Raw genomic sequence first — 19,559 nt, 5'->3', positions numbered from 1 at the left:
AGTGTCTCTCATAGATGAAGTGGTAGCTGGTTTGTCTAAACCAGTTACCACACTAGCTGTGTAGTCATATCCATAACAATAACCCTATTTTAACAACCTATAAAAATCAATTTTTACATGCAGATTTAGACCATTGTTTCTCCTCACTAATCACTATCATTACAACCAGCATTATTAAGGCCCGCTGGTAAAAACGAAGCCATCATTTTTTAAGTAGTGGCAACTAGTTGAACAGGCGACAGAATTAATCGGTCCGAGTCATAGTCCAAGGAACATTATATTCTTTAGTTCTGCTCAGGCTTTGCTAATGCAAGAGAATTATATCCAATGGCAAAGAGAGGAAAAGAAAGATACGCAAAACGAGATGATTAATGATTAATTATGTATTAACTAATTTAAATTTTAAAAATGAATTAATATGATTTTTTAAATCAACTTTTCTATAGAAAATTTTTGTAAAAAACACAACGTTTAGTAATTTGAAAAGTATGCATGCAGAGAACGAGATAACTTTTCTCCCAATCTCCCGTTGCCGAACGCAGACGAAGTGTAAGGAAGGACAACAAAAGTTGGATCAAGTAGAAGGGACTTGAGTGATTACAATATGAAATACTCATCCGGTACATTCATATACTAAAAATGTAATAGCTATTGTACATGTAGAATATCCTAGCAGGAACTAAAGTTACTTGCTTGAATTGCATCCGAAGACAAAAATCCCACATCCTTAAACACATTTCATACCGCACTACCATTATGTATACCCTTAACAAGCATGGGATTTCGAATTAATTAAGTGGGACTTTTATGAATTCTACCTCGTACAAACCGTTTGATCCCTGATACCCTTTGCCGACAACTGATCCATCGCTACCTCTAGTGACGGAGCATACACCTCGACGAAATTCAGTGCTGAGATCAAGTTGAGCGAGCTGCCCAACTGAAACGAAGTTGGCATTAATCCCCGGCACATACCAAACGTCTGGAATCACCACCCTCTCTGTGTTCACAGCTCCAATGCCATGCACCATCATTCCTGTCCCACCCGCGGTGTAAACAATGTAGGTGTCGACAGGTCTGAGGTCGGACATCAGACTCCGGTTGCCCGTTATATGATTGGGAGCGGCAGTTTCGATAAACCAAGCTCCTGCGCTGCTCTTGAAATTGTCCCTGATATAATAATGACGTCTGAAGATGACAGCAAGTCAGGAGCGGAAAAACCCAGAACAACGATAACCTCTTAAGGATACAAAGTTTTGACAGCGTTTGAAAATCATCAAGCGTCTGATGGACATATAAATCAATCATTAAGTGATAAATAGAGTTCCAATTCATGATTCTATCGAATTTTCACAACCAGACCGACAAATACTTTAACCTAAGACAATAGAAGAGCAAACACACACACACAAAGAAAATTAAATGTTGACATGGATACAAGTTAATCTTTTAATTGGACTATTTTTAAAGGAAAAAAAAACCTTACTACCTTTTCCAAATACATAGAAAATGTAAGTTTGAATTTGTTTTTTGACAGCAGGTAACTATTTTCATTACCCGGCTTGAAAACCAAGCCAAAACCAATAGAGTCTTAACAGAGTCTTACAACTGAAAAAACAAGTTCGAATTTTTCTAGTAGTAGAACAAGATACGAGTGCAAGGGAGGTCGTTCCAGCGAACAGTCACAGATCAGCGGTCATGTAAAGGTTATTTTGCTTTACATAAACCCCCCACTAGTGCCATCGTACCCTGTTCAGTCCTCCATAGGTGAACTCCATCCATGATCCATCCATCCTCCCAGGCAACCAATGCCTTCCTTGCTCATGCTCTCTTGCATTAAATTTATTTTGAATGAGCTAGACTCTAAAGTTGATATTCTTCACATCCGTATTTCGATGCCACCTAAGGGCATTTATTATGATAAACACCATTTATGATGTTCATTTTATTAATCTCCTAGGAATACTACCTTAGAAACTATTTAATCAATGTATGATTTTGCAGTTGGGACCAAACAATAAATTCTTTTATCTCACTCCTTTCTTGTGTTGATTTGCTTTTGATTTTATGCCATATACACAACCTTATTGCTCAACGATATTCTACAAATTTCACAAAACCCATGGTATTGAGCCGTCCGTAACACAAAACCTCAGTTATTGTGGTTTGTTTCAAAGAACCCCATGATTTGGGAAAAAATATTTCAAGAAACCCCATATTTGTGTAAACTACTCATATTTCATTATCCTTTATGATTATTTTTAATAAATTCACATTAGCTGATTCAAAGTACACATAACTCTCGTATTTCATTCTCCTTTTTTTCATAATTTTGCAATGCACAAAAACTAAACATAATCTTAACTGATAATGATATGATAATCGTTCAATTTACACACAAGTGATCAAACCACAACGATCAACACTTGTTGAAAAGCAACTGCGAGTATATATACTTAAAACAGTATATCATACAGTGTTTACAATTATATAGATAAATATATTAGTCAAGTCAACGATATAAGCTTCTACCTAGGGTTTTGGTTTTATGAAACAAATTGCAAAACCTATCAGGTTTTGTGTTAAGGATGTCCCAAAAGCTAGGGTTTTGAGAAAAAGGAAAATCCAAGAAATGCCATTGACAAACGACTAATTCCATGAAATGCCATCGACAAGTATGAGTTCCATGAAATGCCATCGTACAAGTGACTTTGTCCTAGAAATGTCATCGCCATTAGGGTTCTGTTAGCAGCTCTCTGTTAAGTGCTATAGAACGAACAATGCATTTAACAACAAGGGATGAATAGAACCCTAACGAAAATGATATTTCTAGGACAAAATCGCTTGCATGATGGCATTTTATGGAACTCGCACTCGTCGATGACATTTCTTAGATTTGGATGTTTGTCAATGACGTTTTTTGGATTTTCTATTTATGAAATTTACTCTCCTTTTTCATGAAATGGTTTGCGTGATCTGGTAGCATCACATGAAACTACTTTTCTTTTGTCCTATTTGATGGCTTGCCATGTCATACAAATACTATCTTGCATAATTATTTATTTCCATAAACATTGGCATAGGGACATAGGGATACCCTAACAACTTGGGCTCATGAACCCCTTTCCTAGTTTTGTAGTGCACCAAAACTCAGGGTTTAACAAATACTAAAGATAGGGCCATGCTAACTAATTGTGTTCACAATGATATTATGTATGTATATACTTCAAGATGTTATCAAGGCCAAGAGATCTTTCATGAAGAAAAAACACCAATACCTTTACAGTGAAAACACCAACTTGTCTGGGAGAAGCTTGATTGCCAAAATTACCAATTTTGTAAGTAGAAAAATGTATCTAAAAGTAGTTGTTCATAAATTTCGGAGGCCTATCTACATTCTTTTTTCTCTTGTAAAAAAAAAAACACCGCACATGATACCCTTGTATAGATATACTTTATGGTATTGCAAGCCCCAAGTACGTGGAAGTTAGTGTGTGTGTGCGCGCGCGCGCGCGTATGTGTGAGTGGCTTGGGGTTGAAGTTGAATCAACTCAGCTTCTTGTAGCTAAAAGTTGGAATTCTCAGGCCATTTCCAATGAGGAGTTTTATTTCATGGTTTTCAAGAGTGGCACGTCATTTAAAGAGCCTTGGGTTGATGAATGAAATAAAGGCCTCCAATTCACATTTTCGTTTCATGATGTCATATGCTACCCATAGTATTTAATTGTTGAATTGTGTCATGAAATGATTCGGTCATACCGAGGCTTCATTTTTGTTTCCAAAGTATATGATGAAACAATTCGGCCATAATAGGATTGCGTTATGTTTCCAAAGCATAGGTAACTATAAATACCAGGTTTTATCAAAAATAAAACATATTCCTTCTCTCTCTTCAAAAAATTCTTTGCATGTCATCAATCTCATTTAATGAGATGAAAATTCTTATGGTTTGTTTTAGACGTATAAGTGGATTTGGGCTTCAGAGTTCAAAGTGAAAGTATATCCTTTAATTTGTTCAGATCTTGTGTTGAAGCTTATGATAAATTTTAGTTTTATTTGCGCAAATAGAGATAATGGGCTAGTTTGGATTTAACCCAATTTTTGCACTATCAAATTTTTGGGTAACTTCAATAGTACCACATGGATGTTTGGTTTTGGTACCAACTATTGTCCATACTAGTAAAAATTCTAGCTATCAAATTTGGTATTGCCAAAACTAAAATATTGGTAGGACAAAATTGGCTTGAACCCAAACTAGCCCAATGTTACTTCCAGTCAATTCAAAAACAAAATAAACAAAACATAAGCTCAAATTTATCATTAGTTGACACAAAAATAAAGATTACTGGTGTTCTACGCAAGTGTGTCTCATACATGAAACTCAATTCGTGCTTTAGTTCTTTAGAGTGTCATTTTGAGTTGGATAGATTTGTAAAGAGAAAGCACCATAACTTTGTGGCATTTGCCATAGTACAGAAAAAAACATGCCATTTGCCATTGGACACTAAGAAACATGCCTTTGCGATAGGCCAATCCAAGAAACCAAAGTGTGTCGTCCAGCAGAGCTACGAACACTAAAAGATGAGATATCGCGCAGGGCCTCTGCTAAGGCCATTAAAATAGATAGTCCTATATCATTATGCAGAACACCTTTTAGTTTGATTTGAGCCAAAAAAATTCAAACAAGGGATTTGATAAAGGCATGTCTAATAATAGATCCAACAAATTATTTGTAAATTCGGAACCTGGACATGGACGGTATCGGTACTGTTCGTTGACCAGTTACATCCATCGCCTGATCGTACAACCGAGTGATTCCTCGTCGAGGATCGCCGTAGATCGGATAGCGGTGTTCATCTCTCTGTTTATTCACGAGATCGATTGAATTTCGAAGCATCGACTGATTCCAGCGACGGAATTTCTGGGCAGAGAAGTGGAGTTTCCTAGAACCAAAACAACGAAAATTAGGAACAAAAGCAAAACTATGGATACAACTTGATTTTGACAACAAATCTGATACACCAAGCTCGGACCGAATCATACATAGCTGCAATCATATGAACAGGCGAGATCTATAAGCATCACCGAAGATGTTTCCCCAATCGATTTATAGGGACAATACGAGACATATGTCAGCCGCTTTATTTCTAACTCGAAACTGTGCTCCAATCAATCAGCTGAACTAGCGCTTTGCTGAAAGTAAGAACTGCTAGGAACGAATGATTTCTCGTCGGTGCCAGTCTAATTGATTGCCGAGAGAGAGAGAGAGAGATGAAGAAGATTCAATACCTGGCGAGAACATCAGGAAGAATAAGTCCGATCCATCGAAGGATAATGACCAGGAAGGTTGCAATGTTCACCATGGTAGGAATGGGGAGGATGAGGAAAGGGGAAGTTCGGAGGAATTTGGAGGGTAGTAGGGTGAGACGAGTTGACCAGATTTAGATCGGCAGCTGACAGCCTGACACCGCTATATATTTTATTACTCATTTCCCACGTCGCTTTCCTGGATTCACAACTTAGGCTGCATTCTTTTGGGTGATAGGGAGTGAGAATACACATCGTTTTCTGCGCGCACGCTTCCTAAACTACTAAACGGTGTATTTTTTACAAAATTTTTTATATGAAAGTTGCTTTAAAAAATCATATTAATTCATTTTTGGAATTTAAAATAGTTAATACTTAATTAATCATGAGTTAATGGCTCACCTCGTTTTGCGTATCTTCCCAATCTCCTCAATCCCCTTCTCCTCAAACACACCCTTATATCTCATTTCCCACGTCGCTTTCCAGGATTCACAACAGCAGTGTGAACTAAGGCTGTGTATAGTTCACGTCAAAGTTGAAAGTTTGGTTAAAAATTAGAACGATGTGATTGAAAGTTTGTGTGTATAACAGGTTGATGTGGAAAAGTTGGAAGTTTGGATGCAAACTTTGGATCTAAACACAGTCTAAGGCCTTGTTTAGTTCCAAAGTTTTTTTCCAAACTTACAAGTTTCCATCACATCAAACATGTCACACACACAGAACTTTTCAGTCACATCGTACCAATTTCAACCCAAACTTTCAACTTTGAAAGGAACTAAACACAGCCTTAAGAAGCAACCAGGAATTGGGTGGAATCGGGAGCCCGATTCATAGGAGAAAAATTGGACACGCACTTCATATGACGTCATCATGAAAACTCCCTTTAAACTATTTTTTCTCTTAAATTATTTATCTAAATCATGATCCGATTATACCATAAAATCCGTTACAATTAAATCTTTAAAACAAGACCACACATGGATATAATCCGATGAAAAAAAAATATTTAGCTTATTATTGAATTATTTATTAAATGTTGCACGTTGTTGCATCAAGTATATCGGAATTGTTTCACTAAGTAGATCAAAATGTTTCAATCATTTAAAATTTGACGTTTTTTCACCTTATATAAAAACAATGTTTCAACAAATAGCGAAATGATGTTTCAATTCACTGCAATATTTAATCCATACATAGTAAAACATCACGAGTATACTAGATGAAACATTTTTGGTGGAAAAAAAAAACAGATTCCCTTAATAGAAGGATTCCATAATATGTGGGTTATTTGTTGCAAAAGAAAGTTTCAATTCACTACAACATTTGATCTATTCATAGTGAAACATTATGAGTACACTAGATGAAACATTTTCAGTAGAAAAAAATAAAACGGATTCCTTAATAGAGATTTCCATAATATGTGGGTGATTTGTTACAACTATATGTCTGATGAGGATACGTGGCAGGTGTGTGCACATGGTGGGGACTGAGCGTGCACGGCAGACGCGTGAGTGGAGGAGCGCCCCATTTTTTTTTGGCCGGTGATCGGGTGCCCAATCCTGGCATTTTCCCAAAGCTAAGCACCATGCCGGCCCAACTGTGAGCCGTCTCTACCATCGGCCACCGCCGACCCGCCACCGCGTCCCCCAGCAGGCCAGCACCGCCTCTTCCACGCGCACCTATGGTTTAGGGCCTGTTTGGTTGCTGCCCTCGTGTTCGTGCCTGATCTGAGATGCTTGCCTGAGACATGCCTGTACCTTGTTTGGTTGGCGTCCTGAGGTGTTGCTGCAGGGGCCTGACCTGACAGCTAGCCGCTTTGATTAGCCTGGCTCAGGCGACGAAATTCCAACGCCTGACTCAGGCAAGTGATAAGCTAGCAAGATTAAGGTGATGTGAAAGCTATAGGTCCCACTATTAATTTCATTCTTTTCCTTTTTCTTGCTTTTTTTTCTTTCTTCCCACCGATTGATCATGTTTGTTGAGTTAATACTATCTGTTAATATTGTCTGTTAAGAGTAATTATTACAGTATGACATTGCATTATTCTTCTCAGGCACATGGTTTAAACCAAACAACTCATCTCGCAGGCTGCCTGGTCAGGCAAATGTCTTCAAACTTTCAGGCTAGCTTCAGGTATGAGTTTTCATCAGGCACGTGTGTCAGGTCACCAATCCAAACAGGCCCTTAGTGACCGGAACTTCGAGCCTGGGAACGGAGTGGTTGGTTGCTGCGGCGGCCGTGCACTTGTGTGGATCTGGCGATCTGTAGCAAGGGTAGTTTGCGCTATCTCGCTATGACAAGTGAGTGACAGGAGAGGAAACAGAGGGAAGGAAAGAAAAGAAATGAAAATGGAGAGGAGATGCTGCTGGGTATGTACTCCGTATGTTACACAAGGTAGACTCTGCGGCTATGTGTGTGCGCGCGCGCAGGAGGCTTTGGCGGTCGCGTAAATAGAGGAAAATTGTAGGGGATGCTTAGGGCTGTTTAGTTCCTAAAATTTTTCCCCAAAAACATCACATCGAATCTTTCGACATATACATATAGTATTAAATCTAGATAAAAAACTAATTGCACAGTTTGCATGCAAATCGTGAGACGAAACTTTTAAGCCTAATTAGTCCATGATTAACCATAAAGTGCTACAGTAACCCATATATGCTAATGACGGATTAATTAGGCTTAATAAATTCGTCTCGCGGTTTTCACGCGAGTTATGAAATTAGTTTTTTCATTCGTGTCCGAAAACCCCTTCCGACATCTGATCAAATGTCCAATGTGACACCTAAATATTTTCTCGTGAACTAAACAGGCCCTCAGTGTGCTATTGAGGATGAATTGAAGATTTTGCTATTGTTTTCTTGAAGTGTTGCTTGTTGAGTTGGTTGTGTGTCAAAAGAACACATTAATGGAAGGAATAAGAGCTGAAATTGAGTGATTGTTGTGTTGGCTTGTTTGCATTGCAAGTGCTCTGTACGGGAAGGACCCAGCTTCTGGTGGATTGGTGCTTTGTTATTATGCAAAATTTGTTATAAGACACAATTTTTGCTCTCTTTACCGAAGAACACGACGAAAATGCGTTTCTACTAAAGGTACCAAAAAAAGTAGTAATTGGTTGCTCGACGCCCATTACATTATTTTGTAATATCCGAAAGAAATTGAGAAATTGAGAGAGAAACATTCATTAATGATAAGTTTACCCATTGAGAGAGAAACATTCATTAAAGATTTAATTAAGTTTTACAATGGATGAGCCCTATTAATGGGTTAAGTATATGCTTAACTTTTAATTGTTGTCCTTAACATCTTAATTAACAGAAGCGGCGGCACACAGTCCCCACTCCCTCTACACCATTGCCGCCGCAGGCGTCGTGGACAACCACCCGCTTCCTCCACCCCTACGCCCTCACCCACCTCGATGGCAAAGAGGTGGCTATGGAGTTCGTCAACACGCCAGATATAGTGGTTGCTGCTCACTAGAGGGGCAGGTCGTGATGTATGGACAGGGACAGATTCGTACTTACGTTTAGGGTTGAAAATGGATTGGAAACGGAACTAACATTATCATATTCATTTCATATATTTTTTAATTGGAATCGGAATCGAAAACCCGAATGCGGAAATAAAATCGAAGATTATCGAATACAAATACAGAGCAAATATGAGGCGGAACGAATACGGTAACGAATATTTGCCGGTATATAAAAAACCCCTCAAATTGAGTTTTTTAATCAAGGAAAAGATATCGTTTATTATTTTAGGTCAACATCTCCAATATTTATATCGTCAATTTTGTAGGCGGTCCCACAACCGTATGTGAAAATTGATTTTCATGGCTGTTCCCCAAAAAGATCTATATGTAAATATGATTATTCATTTTCTAATCCAAGACCTTTTACTATATGTATAGCTTACTTACTATATCACTTATCAAGTTCTTGTTGTATAAATTAGATATGTTATTTATTTTATTTCACATCTTCGAAACTTGTAATGTTTGTTTTATACTTTAAAATTTTCAAATACAAATATTATAAACTACAAAGTGATAGAACCTATTGAGCTCTACAACTTTGATATGGAATACATCTCCATCAGATGTCGTTTGAATTGTAGATCTAAGATTTTGTAAAAATAGATATGGTAATTTATAATGAATATTTATACCCTTAAATGAGCTCAAATAATAAAATAGTTAATAAGAAAGTTGTAGATCTCATCGAGCTCTACAATTTGATATAAAGTTTATCTTCATCTAACTCCGTTTGAAAAAGTTACACACATATATATATATACACGTGTTTTTTCTAAAATTTGATCCATGTCTACGGATATCAAAAAAAATTTTCGGATAGTTTCTGACTGTTTTTCGATTCTGATGGATAGTACCCTTACTATATTCGTTTTCGTTTCCAAGAAAAAAAATCCGAATTCATTTTCATATCCGAGAATTTCTGGATAGTTTTGACTGAAACTATCTGGATCCGAAAAGTGGTCCGGACGGACGGAAACTATCCGTACCAGTTTCAACCCTACTTCCGTTGTTGTTTCTAAATCTATTTTCTTTAGTTATAATAAAATAATATTGCATGTGTCTTAGCAATTAATTATCACTTTTTTACATTGAATCGTGTTCTTGCGGTATCCTCTAGCAAAAAGCATAAATTTTGAGTGTCCTAAATTTTACCTAGGTAGTATGTAAATAAACAATCTGAGAAAGTTGCATGAACAAACTTAACTTCATTAATGAGATATAAAATTAATGGATAACACTATTCCATTTTTATCTTTTTTCTTGTGTTTCTCAATTTTATATCACAAATAAAGTTGAGTGTATACTTCGAGCTTTGAATGGTTGTCTAGTATTACCTTAACTATTTGTGAGATTTTTTAGACAAACTTTCATTTCATTGTTTGAGATATAAAATTGATAAGTATAGAAGAAACAACGATATAAAAGTTTTCAATTTTTTTTTCAAAAGAATCTCACAAATAGCTAGGGTAATATTAGAAAACCGTGCAAAGTTCTAAGGATATGCACAACTTTGTTGTGAGATATAAAATTAAGAAACACATGAGAAAAAGATTAACAAAAGGAATAGTGTTATCTACTAATTTTATATCTCATTAACGAAGTTAAGTTTGTTTGTGCAACTTTGTCGGTTTATTTCCTTACAATCCTATCTTATTATAAAGTTGATACCCATTAACTCTTAAAACTCAACATGCAACTATGTTACATCATCACCCACTAGCAATAATTATATATTTCACCTTATGCAAGCATACAACATTATCTATAATTTATTTAATTCTACAAATCAACATGCAAGTATATCTAATGAGAGAATCTATTTTATACCACTGAGTTTGTTCGAGTTCAACAATTTGCCATCGACATTATCGCTTTCTATGATATAATGCTGACTTTATCAATTGTTCTACGATACGCCATTGGGCTAGACCTTCTTTTCAAAAATACCTAAAATACCCTTATAGACATATAAGGTTAACAATTGATTTATCTAATTCCAAGTTTCAAAATAATATGAAAACTTTTATGTGGCCTCCTTACACGAAATGGAAATTTGTATAGAAGTTTCAAGTTTTTTACATTTCTACTTTTTTAAAAAAATATAACTTATCTGTTATATGATGTACAAAATACTTTTTTTATTGTTGTTTTTAATATAAATCATCTTGATACACTACATAAGATATTTTTGTGCTATTATGTCTTATAAAGCAAATTCTCTCTCATATACCACATAAAAATATTTTTTTTAAAAAATTAAATATACGATAAAAAACTTGAAAATACAATCTTCCATGTTGTGTAAGGAGGCTACATAAAAATTTTCATATTTTTTTAAAACTTCTGATGAGATAAATCAATTGTTAATCTTGTATGTCTCTAAGGGTATTTTGGGTATTTTTGAAAAGAAGATCCAGCCCAATGACGTATTGTAGAACAATTGATAAAATCACCGGTATATTATTGAAAGAGACGATATCGATGGCAAATCGTTGAACTCGAACAAACTCAATGGTATAGAATAGATTCTCTCATATCTAATCATCACCCTTACATTAGTTCCATAATATTTTAACAAATCTATCTATCATTCTTATAATATTTAACATATATTTATCAATATGTTCCATATTAAATCGCGAGTATCATTTATTTGTTTTATGATAAGTATTCATAAACCCTCACGTTTCATTATTTTTTTGTTTTACTTCTAGCTCGATTGTCGAAAAAAATATATTGAAAATTGCTTATTAATTCCCGCAGCAAAGCACGAGAATCACCTAGTTACCTATATGTATGATTTTTTTTAGAACTTCTATAAAAAAGTTTCCAACTAAGATTCCAAATATATTTTCCCATGCATCCCTTCACTTCTCACAAACATTCACATCTGTGAAACATCGATATTTCATTTTCTTGTCGTATCGGTATCGGAAACGTATCCGATATGGCAATACATTCGATACTCCTTCGATATGGTATGGAAAGAGTATCGACCACTAAACAGCGAAAAAATAAAAAATAATTAGCGATACTGTTGATGCGAAAAACACACACTGGCCCTAGAGATTTGCTTTACTCTAGTGCAGGTCCTATATCTTGACTTTGGGTTCTGAGCATGCCAGTTGGTTTGATCCTGCAACCAACAAGAAACAAAGAAAGGAAACAAAGTTAAATCCATCAACGATAGCCGATCGGCTAAACGCCGATGACGTATTGTTTAACATCAAGCCGATGTAACATGCATTAGATCGGCAATGATGAATAAAGCAAAGAGAAGGTTAGATCTACTCGATCGGCTGTAAATATCAATGATATATAATCTATGTCTTAAAACATATTTAAATCAAATGATTGGGATAGATCGGACAGCGTGCCGATACAGTATAAATCACTTATGTCTAAAAGCACTTCAAGATAGAAATTATATATATTCATAGTATAGCCAATGAAGTGAATCTAACATGTATCGGTTATTACTCCGACACTACTTTATGCTAAGATATTAATATAAATAAAATACATTAAACATATATCAATCTAACATCAGGATGACCTAATCAGATTAATAATGAACTCATACTCTGTTTCTGTAATCGTCGATTTCCTTCAAATATTCTTCGGCTTTAACCCCAAATCCAATGTATGATTTACCAAATTTGGTCGTTAACACATGCCCCCCAAGTTCGCAATATTTGCAATGTTGTGGATTTGCTCAATCTTATCTCCGAATCAATCTAGGGCTTCTTTTCTGTTTCGACCGTTATCGCGCCTCTTTTTAAATAGTAACCGCTGCTTTGGAGTTTTTCACGCCGTCACTTCCGTTTTCACCGCTCTAGCCACAACCGTCATCAACCTCTCCGGCGATTTCCTTGAGCCTCTCGGCGATCTCACAGGCGACCCCTTGATTCAACGGCGATCCCAACTCCAGTGATGTCGATCTCCGCCAACCCTTCAAGCGCTCCGGCAGCCGAGTTCCCTGAGATAAACCCCATCAGCTAAAACCTTTTCTCTCTGTTACAAATCGATTTCCCTTTCGTAATTTGTTCTTTTTCCCCTCTTCTACTGTAGCACTTGTCCCATCAAGTTGCAATTCCCAGTCTGGCCCACTCCAACCGATTCTTCTTGGGTCCAATCGGCAAAATAGATCCTGTTCAGTTTATCAATGCCGAGACAAACAGAATCCCTTTCAGGCTAGCCAACCCTAGTCTAGGTCACTGGACTGGAACCTTCAAGTCTTGGCCATCGGCAGTTAAAACCTGGCCGGATTGGTATAAGAGGGTATCGGCTAGCAAACAAGACCACTGGGAAGAGTTAGGGATCGCACAGTGCCTAGCCCTTACTCTAGCTGATATGACTAAGGATGAACCTATGTTGTCGACAGCAAGTTATTTCTGGTCAAACACCTAGAATGCCTTCTTGTTTAACCAAGGACCAATGACACCAACTCTGTTGGACATAACTCTGATCACAGGATTAGATATCACTTCATCGACTAATCCCTGTCAGCATGAATACCAAGAACCAGTTTACCTTCAAAACCAGGAGTATCGGAGGTTGGACTGGTTATATTACCATAATGTTGACAGAAAACACGAGGCCTGGGAGATCTGCTTAACTCCAGTGCAGGTCCAAAACTCGCCTTCAGGTGTGTAAGCGTGCCAGTTGATTTGATCCTGCAATCAACAAGAAACAAAAACAAAGAAACTGCGATTAATCCTATAAACGATAGCCGATCGCCTAAGTGCTGATGGCATATCATTTATATTTGAACCGATTTCATATATGTATCGATCGGCAATCGTGAATAGATAAGAAGAAACTAAATCTACTCGATCGGCTGTAGATATTAACAATATATACTCCCTATATCGATATATACTTAAATCAAGTGATTGGGTTAGATCGGACGCCATGCCGAGATAGTATAAATCACTTAGATCGAAATATATATTAATAATGGAACTATATACGTTTATAGCATAGCCGATCAGATAGATCTAGCATGTATCGGCTAATACTCCGGTACTACTCTATATTAAGATATTAAAGCAAGTAAAATATATCAAACAGAAGCCTAATATATTTAAATGCAACAAGATTTTAACATAAAGGGCGGATTCAACATGTCAATCAAGCATATGGAATAAAAGTAGTTAAATCAGGTAAGATCGGCTGAAACCCCGATACTACCCTGATCGGCAACCAGAAGGCAGGCTAGAAATTGATATTCTAAGCACGACTTAATAGATCAAACTTAATTGATGCAGCATTAAGTATAAAAAGAAGAACAACATCTAGACAATCAAGCCGCTGGAAGTTTCATAGAATGGTGGATATCCTATACAATCTAAATCAACATTGATATTTAACCTAATCGGCTGTATTCTACCGACAAATGTTAGCCGATTGTAGGTTAGATAACAATATTGCTAGAGATTATATAGGATATATGATAACTCGACGGATTACATAAACAAGATTAGAGTGTCATAAAGATGGAAGCACTAATCCCGAGAACGCAAACCGCCATAACAAGTTTTACCTCTTGTGGAAGATCGAAACCGATGCAGCTCAACCCGAAAGCAAGAACTCATCGAAATAAAACAAAAGCAAAAGGGTGGCGATGCGCCGAAATTGTATTGAACGTGTGTTAATTGATTACATGAGGCTCGGGGTCTATTTATACCCGAAAATTACAAGATATGTCCATCTCGGACACGACTATTATCTCTAACAAACTCTAAAATACCATAAGTCTTTACGACAGACTTTTGCCCAAACATATCTCTAAGGAAATTATATAGAATATCCTAATTAATAGATACAGTTGCCTTCTCAGGACTCTATCCTTGCGTGGCAATCACCATGAAGCACATTAACTCAACCCGATGACGTATACCGAGTCGTATTGCCGGAATAGGCTGTATCGGCTAGCCCCGTCCGATTCAAACTCTGCCGATCCTAACCGTAGCCGATTTGGATTGCAGCCGATTCTTGCTCTGTTTTTGCAACAGCCCTTATCTTCGATTTCGCTTCGATCCCATCTTCATCTCCGATGCCGATATTACCAAATTTAGTCGTTAACACATAAACATGGGAACTGGCCCTGTAACTCCCAAAGAGCATGTAGCTTTCTAATGATGTGGTTGGAAAAGTTCTTATTCTGTGATCCAAGTTGTGGCCCAACCACCAACTGGCAGCATATAACCGAAGCCCTAGTAAATAAAATGCAATTTCCCTTGGGCAAATATCTGCTTGGATATCTTTATCAGACTTTGAACTCTGCATCGGCTAAGATTGCCACAAATTCTGTGATCGGCACCAGTGGCCCTTGGTGGCTTTTGCAAATATGGCTTAATCTGCATACTATCAAAGTCGCTAAAAGACTAGCTCTGTCTGAACCCGATTTCCCCTCAACTGAGCCAACTACAGATGATGAAGGCAATAAGGTCACAACTCGCCGATGTATATCCTTTCGAGAAGCAGCATCTACCTATCCTGGATCAGAGCTATCAGCTGACCTCTTTATGAACTGGTTCGGCAATTTCTATGAGGGATTCCCAAAGGACTCCAGACACTGGTTTGCCTATGAATACTTTGCAGATTTTGAGCTCCCGGCCGACTTCAGATTTGATGAAATTAACTCTGACCGATTTGAGAAATCTAGAGAAGTCTATATAGCAACTATTTCCCCTTGTATACTCCCTGTTGGCATCCACCAGGGCAGAAATATTCAAATATCATATGAGTTCTATTATCCCATGAGTGCTGCTAGACAACTGGGCATGGGTCAGCTACCGATCGGCTTGTACTTCATGGATAAGATCCAGACTAGAGGAGAAATCACATCGGCTCTGATGATGGACAGATTGTTAAACATACCAGGGCCCCCTCTAGGCAGTATTGAAAATATTGAGCTAGCTCTACTGAGGGTTACCACTTTTGACCGATGGTGGGCAGAGTGGAGAAAACACCTATTTCACCAATAGGCTTCGATGTACCTGACCGACATGTTCCCAGATATGATTCCACAAGTAAGTACTCTTCCCTTTGTTGAATTCTTTACTGCAAGCCAATGTCTTTTTAATGTTTTAACCGTATTGTCCTTATCTGCAGACCACAAAGTCTTCACCTCCTCATGTCAGTCAGAGCGGGGAAAGTATCAAGTATGCTGCAGGGATTCTACCAAATGGTGGTGGATTAGCCCCTTCAACTATCAGCTACAATGCCCCCAAGATAGCCACATTGCTTCATGGGCAAACTCGTGAGCCGATCCCCTCTGAGGCTGTCAAAAGGAAAAGGGCCTAGCCATCGGCCTCCAATTCATCGGGTGTAAAAAAGAAAGCTTCAAAGAAACAGAAAGCTGCAGTAGCCGATGACCTGCCAACCATAGATCCAGAGGTGGAAAAATTCTTGGATGAAGAAGCAATAGAAGAAGCTATTGGTGATGCAGCTGCTGATCTGAGTGAGACAATAGAAAAAAAGCCACCAGCCAATATCCCTGCTTCACAAAGAACTCCACCAACTCCAACGCATTTAACTTATCAACCTCGGGTATGTATTTGGAACTTGACTCCTTTAGAATTCCATATGCCAATCCTGACTAAACTCTTTACTTGTAGAAGAAACAACCGGCACCACCTCCATCAGTAACTTATCCCTCAAAATTTTTCTTAAGTTTCAATCAACTGATGTTAACTCAATCTTGTCTTTTCAGCCGACTCGTTCTCCAACTCCTGCCCAACATGAATCGAGTGAGCACACACCATCGGCTGTGGGTAGCCATCATGTCGAAAACCAACCAGCTCCTGCTATCCCTGTAAGTACTTCTGCTAAAATGTTCATATCGGCTAATCTAAATTTCTTAATAGCTAATAATCTCAATATTTTCCTTTTCAGGTTCTAGCCGATATGTTTTCTTTTGACATAAGGCAGTTTATGGATGATGAAGAAGAAACCACTAGCAAAACCTTAGCTCCTCTTGCCGATGACTTGAAAGCCACACTTAGGGATATAGCACATCGGCTTAAGAGTTCCTTAGACGTTCTAGTTGTTGACTATGGGCCGATAAGAGCAAGATTTGGGGAAATCTAAGATTAAATCCCAGAAGAACTAGCTGACATCATTTCTCCAGCGGTGTTCCTTGAACAATACCAATTCAAGCTGGAAAAAGCATGGCAAAGAATAGCCGATCGATGAGAAAGAAAGGATCTTGAAGCTATCATCCAAGCCAATCGATTATCAATCAATGACAATAAAGCTAAGCTCGATGAGGTGATTGCTGGACCAAGCTCTACTCAAGCTAACATAGATCGGTTAAAAGATCGCAAGGTAGAGCTATTGGCTGAGCTGGAGAAATGTAATGCTGAATTGGCATTGGAAGAACAGAAACTTGCCGATTTCCCCAAAGCCATCGAGAAGCCAAAATCCAAGCTAAAAGCATCCATCAAACATTTATCGGACATGAGCAAGGCTTTGAAGGTGATCCCTGGAACTGATGCAACCGACGCCCAAGCCATAGATGAAATAGAACAAATTAGGCAAAGGGCCATATCGGCTATTCACAAGCTTGTATCTGGATGAACAGCTTTTCTGTAATCATTATGAATTTTGTTTTTGAAATCCACAAGTAATCAGTATGAATTTTGTTTTTGAAATCCACATATTTTGTAATGTATGCCCCCTTAATTTTGTAATGTGGAGCAAACATTGACAAAATTACAACCGATGTTAACTGGTCTAAAAGTGATATCATAAATATCGGCCATCAAACATCGGCATGACACAACCGATTATGATAAGATAAAAATTCTAAGGGCGATATAATGTATATCGGCCATCTAAAGACGACGTTAACACATCGGCTACCATGTATCAGCATAACACAACCGAATCATGAATTGATCCAAACACTTGATAATACTTCTTCAAATATTTTCTATTGAGAGCCCTTTCATAAACTTCTCCATCAAGCCATTGCAACATATAAGCCATTCCCAATTTGGTAACTACTTGTCGAATTTACTATCACGAGTCCCAATCGGCAAAATCAACTTCCAAACTAACTCACTTTCTGAAAAAGACTTCATCACAACTTTCTTATTATAATGGCGTGCAATTCTCTCCTTATCCCTTGTTACCTTTTCCAAAGCACGCATTCTAAATTTAACCAACTCCTCCGATTCATCCACCATGAGATTACGATAATCATCGGCTGTCAATTCATCTTATAATTCAATTCTTCTCGAGCTGATGGCACTCTCCCATGGTAAAACCGCTTCATGCCCATAAACAAGCTTATAAGGAGGCACTTGAATTGAAGCATGATAAGCCATTCGATAGGACCACAATGCTTCGGCCAATCGGTTATGCCATTGCTTTGGAAAATCAGCAATCTTTCTCTTGATCAGCTTAATAAAACTTTTGTTAGATGCTTCTGCCTGCCCATTAGCTTGCGCATAATATGGCGAAGAATTCAACAACTTAATCCCCATACCTTCTGCAAATTGGACAAACGCATCTGATACAAAGATAGACCGGTTGTGATAGTTTGTGGAATTGTCACGCCCGGAATTTCTATCCAAAATTCCAAACGCTTACATGTGTGTGAACCCTCGTCCAGGAATCAGTTGAGGCACACAATAACAAATTGATAATAGAGTACAATTATTACTCTAATTAATAAGCGAATAAAATATCATTACAGAGGTAGATAGTTCCTCTCAATCAATAAAGATCTAAGCAGCGGAAAATAAGATAAACGGCGCAGACGACTCCACTCCACAGGCAGCTTGACCAGGGCTACACCTAATCCTCCACACCATCGGCATCACTGTAGAACTCCTCCTCTGATGAATGATTGCAAGGTGAGTATATGACATACTCAGCAAGCCACGCAGCAAACATGCAAGTGCACAGGATAACGAAGGATGGCATAATAGGGTTTCATTTGCATAAACAGCATTTAATAAACATTTCAGAATTTAATAAAACAGTTAAGTAATAATTAAACAATATTAATCCAACGCTATACAACATACCCTGTTGCATAGGCCCAACCATTCTGAACAACCATCCCGGCTGCACAGTTCTATCTCCAAACCAGGAATATACCATTCCAAACCAGGAGCTAATCAAATAATTACCAGTTATAGCATCTTTTATTATGGTGAGAAGTGTGAAACTAATCACGAAAGACATTGTTAGACCCGCCCATAACCGCGGGCACGGTTATTCGAATAGTTGTACTCTGGCCAGAGGTGTACCACTGTACCCACAAGACACAGCCCCACAACATGTCACCATGCGCCTCAATACCACCACGGTACCTCGGAAAGGAGCTGTGACAGTACCCCTCGCACAACACAATCCACCACAGCGCACCGTTCCTAGATCATAATCACCCCCTTATAAACAAGGCATGGACTCCCCAGCAACCCCCGTGGGCTTATCTCCGCCACTTCTCAGTCTGGTGCCCCGCAATGAACCATGTTATACAAAAGGTAAAGCCGTTGCCCACGCTGGCTTGTGGTTGGCACGATTAATGTTTCACAACCGAAACTCGTGAACCGGTCCTTAATTGTCATGAGCACGACCATCAAAACCATGTGCTCACAACCCACCATTATCAAGTTTTAGTAAGCACGTTAATTAATTAACCAATCACGATCGACCGTCGTGAGCTATCATTAAGCCATCATTAAATAATAGTGAGTCA

The 19,559-nt window shown here is 38.0% G+C and overlaps 1 protein-coding gene and 1 long non-coding RNA gene across 3 annotated transcripts in view; one reads left to right on the top strand and one right to left on the bottom strand.

The window, feature by feature from the left end:
- Positions 1-569: 569 nt before the first annotated feature.
- On the bottom strand, positions 570-5,457 carry LOC127754488 (uncharacterized). 2 transcript variants are annotated; one of them, XM_052280038.1, is made up of 3 exons: positions 5,290-5,457; positions 4,746-4,943; positions 570-1,170 (listed from the first exon to the last, which is right to left on the bottom strand). In XM_052280038.1, the coding sequence occupies exons 1-3, from the start codon at positions 5,361-5,363 to the stop codon at positions 789-791; spliced, it is 654 nt and encodes a 217-aa protein (XP_052135998.1). In that variant the 5' UTR covers positions 5,364-5,457; the 3' UTR covers positions 570-788. The 2 variants fall into 2 exon arrangements, with proteins under 2 accessions (XP_052135998.1, XP_052135997.1); XM_052280037.1 differs by having other exon boundaries at positions 570-1,188; positions 5,290-5,456.
- The window catches only part of LOC127754489 (uncharacterized), an 81,031-nt gene continuing 63,061 nt past the window's right edge, over positions 1,590-19,559 (top strand). The window contains exon 1 of the long non-coding RNA XR_008012841.1: positions 1,590-1,599. This is a non-coding gene — a long non-coding RNA (uncharacterized LOC127754489). The remainder of the gene's footprint in view (positions 1,600-19,559) is intronic.

The sequence above is a fragment of the Oryza glaberrima genome, chromosome 11 (assembly GCF_000147395.1).
Source record: "Oryza glaberrima chromosome 11, OglaRS2, whole genome shotgun sequence".
Lineage (NCBI taxonomy): Eukaryota > Viridiplantae > Streptophyta > Magnoliopsida > Poales > Poaceae > Oryza > Oryza glaberrima.
Note: the sequence above shows the minus strand (reverse complement) of the source record. Positions and strands in the feature narration are given on the sequence as shown.

Coding starts and splice junctions, on each gene's coding strand:
- LOC127754488 (XM_052280037.1), bottom strand. CDS start 5,363: ATGGTGAACATTGCAACCTTCCTGGTCATTATCCTTCGATGGATCGGA. Junction 4,944..5,289: donor CTTCCTGATGTTCTCGCCAG/GTATTGAATCTT, acceptor TTTTGGTTCTAG/GAAACTCCACTTCTCTGCCC. Junction 1,189..4,745: donor CCGATACCGTCCATGTCCAG/GTTCCGAATTTA, acceptor TGTCATCTTCAG/ACGTCATTATTATATCAGGG.